The sequence below is a fragment of the Leptopilina heterotoma genome, unplaced genomic scaffold (genome assembly GCF_015476425.1).
Source record: "Leptopilina heterotoma isolate Lh14 unplaced genomic scaffold, ASM1547642v1 Lhet_52, whole genome shotgun sequence".
Taxonomy (NCBI): Eukaryota; Metazoa; Arthropoda; class Insecta; order Hymenoptera; family Figitidae; genus Leptopilina; species Leptopilina heterotoma.
The window spans coordinates 3,795,120-3,805,781 of NW_025111114.1; the positions used below are offsets into that span (position 1 = coordinate 3,795,120).

At 27.3% G+C, this 10,662-nt stretch overlaps 1 protein-coding gene across 2 annotated transcripts in view; it reads right to left on the minus strand.

Moving 5' to 3' along the window:
- LOC122507983 (protein split ends) overlaps positions 1-10,232 on the minus strand; it is a 184,520-nt gene extending 174,288 nt beyond the window's left edge. The window contains exon 1 of one of the 2 annotated variants that reach the window (XM_043621025.1): positions 8,876-10,232. In XM_043621025.1, the coding sequence (XP_043476960.1) occupies positions 8,876-8,958 (83 nt within the window). In that variant the 5' untranslated portion in view covers positions 8,959-10,232. The remainder of the gene's footprint in view (positions 1-8,875) is intronic. The other variant, XM_043621024.1, reaches the window with a different exon arrangement.
- Between the last annotated feature and the right edge of the window lie 430 nt (positions 10,233-10,662).

Below are 10,662 nucleotides of genomic sequence, written 5' to 3' on the forward strand. Positions count from 1 at the left end.
AGATTTTAGGAACAATTTCTTCGATTGTAGAAAAACAATTTACTCTCAAAAAGTCAAAATTTCTCAGACGATGCAGAAATTACAAACAGTTGAAATTTTACCATGCCCGAAAACTGGAACAAAATGAAAATTTCTCTCTGAATTAGTTTGAAATCCTTCAAATAATTAAAAACGATTTTAATTTCTGTAAATTCCTAGTACAAACTTCTGATAATTCTATGTAAAAATGTATACATTCCAATTAATTGACTTATTTCTTAGAATTCTCACTAATTTCTTAGAATTTCCAGACTAATTTCTTAGAATTTTCACTAATTTCTTAGAATTCATACTAATCTCATAGAATTTTCACTAATTCCTTAGAATTTTCAAACTAATTTCTTAGAATTTTCACTAATTTCTTAGAATTTCCAGACTAATTTCTTAAAATTTCCACTAATTTCTTAGAATTCTTACTAATCTCATAGAATTTTCACTAATTCCTTAGAATTTTCAAACTAATTTCTTAGAATTCTTACTAAATTCTTAGAATTTTCACTAATTTCTTAGAATTTCCAGACTAATTTCTTAGAATTTTCAATAATCTCATAGAATTTTCACTAATTCCTTAGAATTTTCACTAATTTCTTAGAATTCTTACTAATCTCATAGAATTTTCACTAAATCCTTAGAATTTTCACTAATTTCTTAGAATTCTTACTAATCTCATAGAATTTTCACTAATTCCTTAGAATTTTCAAACTAATTTCTTAGAATTCTTACTAAATTCTTAGAATTTTCACTAATTTCTTAGAATTTCCAGACTAATTTCTTAGAATTTTCAATAATCTCATAGAATTTTCACTAATACCTTAGAATTTTCACTAGTTTCTTAGAATTCTTACTAAGTTCTTAGAATTTTCACTAATTTCTTAGAATTTTGACTAAATTCCTAAAATTTTCACTAATTTCTTAGAATTTTCAATAATTTCTTAGAATACTTATCCTATTAATTTTAAAAAAATTATTGGAAATTTAACGTCTGCAATTTTTAAAAATAAGTCTAATAAAATCTCAATTTTCTAAATATCCCTGATAAAAATTTTGTTTTATTGACTTTACTGACATGTGGTTTACCCTGTTTATATTTTTTTTCGTGTAGTATTTTTATTAATTTCTTAGAATTCTTACTAATTTATTAGAATTTCAAGTAATTTCTTAGAATTCTTAATAATTTCTTATAATTTTCACTAATTTCTTAGAATTCTTACTAATTTATTAGAATTTCCACTAATTTCTTAAGACTTCTTACTAATTTCTTAGAATTTCCATTAATTTCTTAGAACTTCCACTAATTTCTTAGAGTTTTCACTAATTTCTTAGAATTCTGACTAATTCTGAGTAAAAATGTCTACTAATAGTATAAAATTTTGGATTTTCTACAGTTTAATAGACTTTTACTACTCCATTTATTTTAGTAGTTTAAAATAATTCATTCAAGTTTTAGTGTTAAGTTACTAATAATTAATAGTACATTCCTGATTATTTACCATGAAAGTATAGTAAAAGTTCATTTCTCCTTTTTTTCTTTTTTTTTACTAATAAAATATACAGAAATAAAAATCAAAATACACATTTTTCCTGAGGATTATCAAATTGAGACAAAAAACGTATCAAAATTATTAATTTTGATACATTTTTAGTCTCAATTTGATAGCCTTTTAGAAAAAATCTGTACAGAAACTCTGTTAACGAAAAGCGTTAAAACAAGAACTTAAGATATGAAAACTTAAGAACAATATACGAAAAATTAGTTACTACTCCGAATAGAGAAAAATAGTCACATTTAAAGAAAAGAATTCATCGAGATAAAAACAAATCCACCATAAAATTACCTCATATATATTAAAAAGCGACAAATATATTCTGTTTCATTAAAAAATTAATTCTTTTTCCGAATCGTTTAACTAGAGCTAAAGGCAAATAATCTCTGTAAAATATTAAATAACTTTGATTGACCCAGAATCCCAGATTTACATTTGGTCTCATTTCATCTTCGATTATTATGTCAAAGCGCAAAATAAATCAACTTAAAACATTGTTCGACATAAGTTTCCTCATTTTCGCAGCAATTTATTTTTGTCAGGAAGAAAAACAGAACATATATTCAAAAAGAATAAAAAAATCTCAATTCAGATATAGAAATAATTCCAATAAACTGCTGCTATAGTTTCAAAATATTTCGCATAGCAACAATTTTTTTTTTAAATTCAATAATATTCACGACCTAAATATATTAATGTTCCAATAATATTAATATTTCCTTTAAATAATTTAATTTCGAGAATTATTAAATAAGATTCGAATTTAATACATGCATGAAAACGTCATTCTAAATATAGGCGCAAGTTGAACTTTAAAACATATCAAGATATATTTTAGCCTCTGAGATAACCCAGGCCTTTTATATATATATATATATATATATATATATATATATATATATATATATATATATATATATATATATATATATATATATATATATATATATATGAGATTTTAGATCCATTAATTCGCTTAAACTGCCCTTAAATTTTACATGCAAATCCTCACAAGATGAACTTTAAAAGGAATGTCTATAAAGTCTCCTAAAATAGTACTACACGAAGGATAGTAAAATAGTGTGTCCTCTACAAAATTATAGATTTGTTTGCAACACTTTTTTTTTGCTATAGTGAAAAATATTTAGAATATAGAGTCTTTTAAGGCAAATCAATTTAACTTTTTACTGCAATATTTCCAATACGTTTCTTTTGACACAATTTTTTAAAAATTACTCTAGCGAACAAAAAAATAAACTGATTTTTCTTACTTTCGAGTAAATTTTATTGTTTTGGATGTAAATTTCAGTAAAAATTATTCAAAGTTACTATCTGAAAATAGTAAATTGCAAAAAAATATTATTTACTCCGGAAATGGTAAAAATTACAAACATTAGATTTTACCAAACAAAATAGTAAAAATAACTTCAAATTTTCACTTCTTCCAGCTCATTATTACAATAAAAAACTGGATATTATAAAAAAAAAACTTTTTAAACATAAAAACGTATTTGAAGACAAAGCAGAGAAAAGTTTCCTTGATACGTATCATATATATTCCCCTAATTTGAAATTGCCAGCTGGCCTGGAAACACTCACACACCACCATAAAAATATACAATATATTAAACAAAGCTCCAAGAAATACCAACAAAAAAAAAAGTTACTCATACACAATTCAAAAATCAAAGAGGCTAATTAAATATTCATTAATCATTCAAAATAATAATATATCTCAAGGACATTAATGAAAACATAAATTAAATTTCAATTATACATACATATTATAATCGACTTCCAGGAAAATTAAATTCCAACTAAAATATAAGAAAGAAATTACCGAAAACTGTTTTCGAGTTCCTTTTAAAGCAAAAAGGTGTATAAAGAAATTAGAATATGTTTAAAATTTTCCAAGCTTATTTCTACCAAAAGTAATAGAATTAAAATTCAAGGCTCGATGGGTGGCTAATGAGTCACACAATTCCAGGAAAATTATATTTTAAAACCAACTCGGAATTCCCCAAAAACTTTAAATTTATTTTTCCATCATTTAAATTATATTTTATTTCTGCAAAATTAGATTCGAAATTTATTTTTGAAAAGCAATTTTTTTGTGGAATCGAAATTACGTCAAAAATCTCATTTTACGACTTTTAAAGTACTGATATTTTTAAAAAAAATTAGAAATTAGATAATACGAGAATAAATTCATTACGAGATTATCGCTCTTTTGAAATATTTTTAATTTTTCGAGGACAAAATTAAATGAAAAGAAATACTACAAAAGAATTGTCGAAAATCAGTAGCCGCGAGTTGAGCGACACTGAACTACGTCACAAGCCTGTCTCTCACTCTTTCCCCTTCTTCAGTATCATATCAAGCCAGTCTTTTAGCCTCTCTTTCTCTCATTTTTCTCTCTCGTTCAAGTCTTTCATAAAGCTTAAGATCGGATTTTCGTTTTTTCTTCTCATGGATCCTCAAGAACCGAGATTGAAAATTTCAATGATAAGAATAATAATCCCCAGTCCCCCTTTCTTCCTTATTAATGAATATTTCCTAAAAGATTTCATTTTTTCCTCCGCATAAAGAAAAAGAAAATCAAGACTTTCAATAATCTTTTTATATCCTCTTATAGCGATTTTAAGAAGAGAAAAAAAGTAAAAGTAGGGAAAAATTGAAATATTTTTCTAAATTCACTTTATAAAGTATGCGAGGGAACAAGTTGATTGTCACTGTCGAGCAATAACTCCGCAACGCCTTGATCTCAAAATGGCTCCCTTGATCTTCAATATATATAAAATATTTTCTCTTTTTTCTCTTTTAGTAAAAAAAAAGAATTTATAATTTAATAAATAAAAAATAAAACTCGATATTATTCCCAAGAGAAGAGACTAATAATCAGAAATTCATTTGAAAATAAGACTCGCGAGTCACTAAACACACAATGCTACACACTCTTGTTAATTAAACTCTGAGCAGAATACTTGAGAATTTCATTTGATATTTTCAACGGGGCTTTTATAAGACTATTGCGACATTATAACCTTCACTCGTTCAACACTATTTGTCTAACAAAAAAGAGACAAAAAAATCATAGATATCGAACATTTATTGTAAACAGAAATACACATTATTCGAAATAAACAATTTGGAAAAATTCCCCAATTATAATTTTCAATTTAATTAAACTGAAAATATTCAAAATATTAAAATTGCAAAAATTCAATTCTCTTATTTCTATTTAAAATTTAATAAAAAAAAAAATGAAAATATCAAAGTATAAAAATTCAAAAAGGTATTTTAAGTAAATTACTTCCTTTTCCCCTAATTTTCAGAGTGGGGAAGAAAAAATACTGGAAATTGGAACAAACCTTGAACATTGCTTTCATAAAGGAAAAAATAAGTTTTCAACTTTTGCGTCAAGCTTTCAATTCCAAATTCTAACGGAAACTAAAATCCTACTGGGGAGTCTGATCCTTGAAAAAGGTGTCTTACCTGGATTTCTCTCACTCTCTCAACGTCTTATTTCTATAAAGTCTTGACTTGAAAATATTTCTCAACTAAAATTTACTTAAAAATCACGACCGAAAATAACAAAAAAATAATAGTTTAAAAATCGGATTTTTTTCGGAAAAAGAAAAGAAGACAAAGGAGCGTCAAAGTTAAAATAAAAAGATATTCCAAAAATACAGAAGAATTTACAATAAACAAAAATATAAAAATCGAATTTTTAGAAACGAAATAACAACCCAAACATTCAATAAACAAAAAAACCAAATAAACAAATTGTAGCAAAATTTAGAAATTTTCCAGCACAACAAAATTTCGAAAAATAAATTCCAATTCGAAACAAAACTTTTATTTGTATTTAAAGTAAATTTTCGTCAAGAATGAGTTCAAGGTAAAATGTGATACAAATGGAGAGAAACACAAATATCGTTCGTATCGAGAAATTAACAAAATATTAAACTAGAATAATATTAGAAAAAGAGAAAAAAAAATTCTGGATCCTCGAAATGAGTGTCACTGTCGAACAATAACTTCGTGCCGCCGCGAGCTCTCAAAATGGCTGTCCTCAGCTATTATTACTTCGGGAAAAAACGAATGTCGGCTTGCTCACGCTACGAGGAGAGACAGCCAAGGCCCTGAACGTGTAGAATCCTCCTTGTTGAGTCTACTCCTCCTATTGAAAACATTGTGGCTCTTTGAGCTTCAACGAAAAAAAAATAATAATAATAACAATAATAATAAAGAAAACACTATTTTCTTTATTCCACCCAACTTTGTCATGTGAAATAAATATACAAAGAGCCAAGAAGAAAAATCGAGAGGGGGAAACTGTTTTTTTCACCCCTACATTCTACACTTTTATAAAAAAAAATATTACAATAATAATTTATATTCCCTGGACGAATGTTCACCAGAGCTTCAAATATTTGGACTTAATGGTTTAGCCTAATGGCTAAAAATAATAAAAATAATAAAAATAAAAATAATAATAATAATAATAGTAATAAATAATAATAATAATAATAATAATAATAATAATAATAATAATAATAATAACAATAAAAATAATAATAATAATAATAATAATAATAATAATAATATAATAATATTCATAGTAACAATGACAAAAATATTAATAATGATACATAACATTGATAACAAATTGAGAATTAAATAGCAGAATAAGCAATTTTTTTTAAACTACAATTGAACAAACAATTTTCAAATGGAAATTTAGAATTTAAATTGAACCGACGTTTTCAATTCCATATTTACCTAAGAAATTCCAACGAATTCGGTTATAAACGTTTATAAAGTTGTTACGTAATTTTATTGAAACATTTATGTAACTAATATTCAATTTTAGTTTAGAGACATTTTTTTAAATTATTTAGCATTCTAAATAGAATTTTTAAAAAAATTATCTAAGAAAATACCAAATAAATAATCAATCAAGGCAAACGAATTTTAGAAATCGAGTTACATTATGACAGCTTCTACTGTGAAAATATTTCATTTCCGTTTTAATATTTTATCTTCATGAAAATATATTCAGAAAAAGAATCCCAATGACAATTGTTATATCTGCGTTCTTTTAACAACATATTCTTTTATATTTATTATTATTATTATTATTATTATTATTATTATTATTATTATTATTATTGTATATTTTTATTTACTCAATATTGCCTTTTATTATTTATTACTATTTATTATATTATTTATTTTAGCAGATTTTAGTATTAGCTAAAAAAATGTCGAGTTGAAAGTAAAAATTAACTCAAGAATAACAACCGAAATCATTCAAATTTGATTCAGTTATGTTTTGAAAAAAAAGAAAATATTCTTGAAATAAAAAACAATACGAATTAAGAGTTTTTTTTTCCTCATGAAACATACTGAAGAATTTGATAAAATAAATTCTCTGCTTCGTGAGATAAATGAAAACGTTTCACGAGCGCATAAAACGTTTTGTAAAACATCAAGAGAAGACATTCAATTTTTCTTTGCGAATTCCATGAAAATGACAGTCGACACTTGATGAAACATAAATAACAAGAAAGTTTCAACAAATTTCTAACTAACTAACGAGGAAGTCAAAAACAAAAAAAAAGTTTAAATTTGAATATTTTTTTCAATGACATGAACTTTCGAAAAAAAAGCAAAAGTTTTTTCGAAGCAAAAACGAAATAATAAAAAGAAATAAACAAAATAAAAATGAACGAAATAAACAAAAAGAAAAAATTGTTTAAAATTTCTTGAAGCAAAAATCAAGACGAAATTTTTCAATTATTAGAAACTGAAGAAGAAAAATATTTTTTCATTTTCTGAAAATTTACAATCAAGAACCAAGAGGTAGAATCTCAGCCCATAACTAAAATTACCTGATATTTCCAGGGTCAAATTGCCCTTTTATACCGAAATTTAACTGCAATTCACCAAAATTCATAAATTCAAGGGAAAAAATTGAACAATAGAATTAAAAAAAAATACCCACCCAGAAAAACTTTACACAATCGTGATTTTTCAAAAACCCTATGCAATAAATTTAACAAAAGTCATTTTGAAAATGTTTCCCTACGAAAATTAGTAAAAGAAGAAAATCTACGAGAAGAGAAAAAAAATTCAGTCGAGAAAATAAAGAAAAATCCTTCAAGCAATACGAATATTGTCTAACAATTAAAATCAAAACTCCTGAAATTCATCTGCAAAATTTTATTCTTTTAATCTTTGCTCTGTTCAAAACTTTAGAAAAACTATAATAAAATGAAGAAGTTCTTATTAAATATAGAAATAGAATATAGAAATATTCTTAATTTACAAATAAATATTCTAAAATTAAGAATATGTGACGCTCCACGAGAAAAGGGACCTTATTTACTCTTGTCATAAGGTCCCTTTTCTCGTGGAGCGTCACATATAATTTTTTTTGTGTATTAATTTGAATTTATGAAAATAATAATGACGTTTATTATTTCGATTATTGTAAAATAACTTTTACTGCAGTAATTTGCGCAAGAAACTTTGAAAAATAAAATACAATACAAAATACAATACAATACAAAAATAATAAAAATGATATAATTTATAGATTAAGTGATTCGGGGGTAAGAAATATTTTCGAACGTTCAAATGAACGAAATTTATTGATTTCTTCTTCAAATTAAATTTTTATTACAATAATTTTGTGTCACTATTCAAAAAAATTATTGATAAAGTGTCTAAATATAAAAAAAAGGTTATTAATTTTCACTGTAACTAGTAATTTACGAAAATATTTCGCTAATTTGAACGTTCAAAACTTCTGAATCATAAATATTTTATCCATTTAAATGAAATATCAACTGAAAAAATTTTTGGCTAAGTTTTAAACACTAACTAAAATCCCGGTTGAATTAACCAGAATTTATTAGAATTCCGATTAATAAAGAAGAATTATTAAAGCTAAATATTCCCTAACCGGAATTCTAGTTGGAGTACCTAGAATTTTCCTAATTCTAAACAGAATTTATTACCAGTTTCTCGTAATTTTTCTAAAAATATTTAACGCTAACACGAACAGTTTAACAAGTAGTGAATTCAATTCGTTCAAGTCTAAAAGCATTTTCTATTCAAAAGACTCGAATCTCGAGTGCGGAATGTCGCAGTAACTGGTACGATGCCAGTTAACCGACTACTCACTGACGAACTGTCTTTTCAGTAACCCAAAGACAAAAAAAAAAAAAAAGAAAGAACGATGTAGAACAAAATTAGAAAAGAGAAATAATGCAAAAACTCACCTTTTGAAGTGCTCTCTTATTCGATCCTCACGGACGTTTTCCGGCAGATTTCCAACCCACAGGTGACGTGTCTCTCTAACCATTTTGCTCCGAACTCTTCATTTGGGATCGGATGTTGTGGTATCGTTTGGCGGCACTGTACAACGACACACAACTTCGACCGATATTAATAAACGACTTCCACAAAAAACACTCACTTCACAAATCTCCTCTCCCTTTATCCAAATTTCCTTATTTTTTTTTTCAAAAACAAAAAAAACTTTTCCTCTGCTTTGAAACACACCCTTTCAGTGAGTCTCCGAGCGCCGGTTCAATATTGCCATGAGGCAAGAGAAGAACCAAAGGCGCTCGCTTTCGCGAGCAAACGATGACCGTTATACTCCTCAATTCTCTCTTTTTTTCACCCAAAAAGCAGAAAAAAAAGAAAGAACAAAACTTTAAATTCCCTTTTAAATTCAAATTTTTTTCTCTTCCAAAAAAAAACAAACACACTAATAACTTATAAATCGTTGACCCCTGATTGGGGGCTGATTGCAGCAAGGACAAGGGTCAACGACAAAAAGTGGCTCGTTATCACACTCCACCGCGTTCGAAAAACTGCAGGACTCACCACTATCAGCTTCAACGAGGAGGAGGCGGAGATATTTCGCCCTACACCACATCGTACACACTTCGAATATCACTTTACTCGTCACACACGAGATATTCACCTGGGAGTGACCCATCCCGTTCAGATTGCGACATTTTTTTTCCACTCACGATCCTACCTGCCTCCTCGTTTCAATAAAAAAAAAATATATACTAATCACGTTTCTTTCACCTACACTTAATTTTCATCCCCCCCTCCAAACACCAAAAATTAATGTAAAAAAAGGCAGAACTTGAAAAAATAATCTCAAGCTTTCCAATATAAACCAGTGACGTTTCGATGTGCCTTCTCCACTTGCACCGAGTTCACATCCACTGGAATTTTTTTTACCGAAGACACACTATTTTCTTTTTTTTTAAAGGAAAAAAAGGTTATCCTGTTATTTTTGGGGGGTAGTTATTAAACTGATAACTTGTTTGGGAACATGTCCCTAACATTTAATCAATTTTTGGGAAGGGGAATAAATGCACGCGGGAAATTTTCTTTTTTCCTACTATATACTAGAGACACTTGTGTTGCAAGAATTGGGTTTCACTGTATTTTTGTTTCGTTTCACTTGGGTATGTACACGGACGGAGTGTACATCCTTCTCACTGCACTACACTACTCAGAGTGACGTCACCGTGGCGGGAGCATAGCATGGCTCGCCGGCCAGACATTGTGAGAGTCGTGGAGAGGGGAACGTTGGAGGAGAGCGAAGCGAGTCTACTCGACAGAGAAGCGGTCCGCCTATCGCTTTTCGCGCTGTGGTGGGGAATTTGGGTTCATGATGGAGTGAAGAGAGTCTAAAGAGAGGGGGTGGCTGCTCAAGATGGCTGAAGGGTAGAGGGGGAAATGTGGAATCGACACAGTAGCGTAGTCATATTCACTGGGGCCCTTTAATTAATTTTCATTAATTTAAAGTTTTTTTCTATTTTTCTTGTTAATATTTGTATTTTTTTTTGTATAATTCAATGGTAAAACAAAATTCTTATATTTATATTGCAAGGGGTTTTTTAATTTTGTTCAAAATTTAACGATTTTCAGGGCTGGAGGGAGAATATTTTCGAAAAATATTTGTCTTTTCTAATTTTAATTTTCAAGTGAAATTTAATGTAATTGAACTTTTATTTAATTGAATTAGTTATAAAGGAAGAAT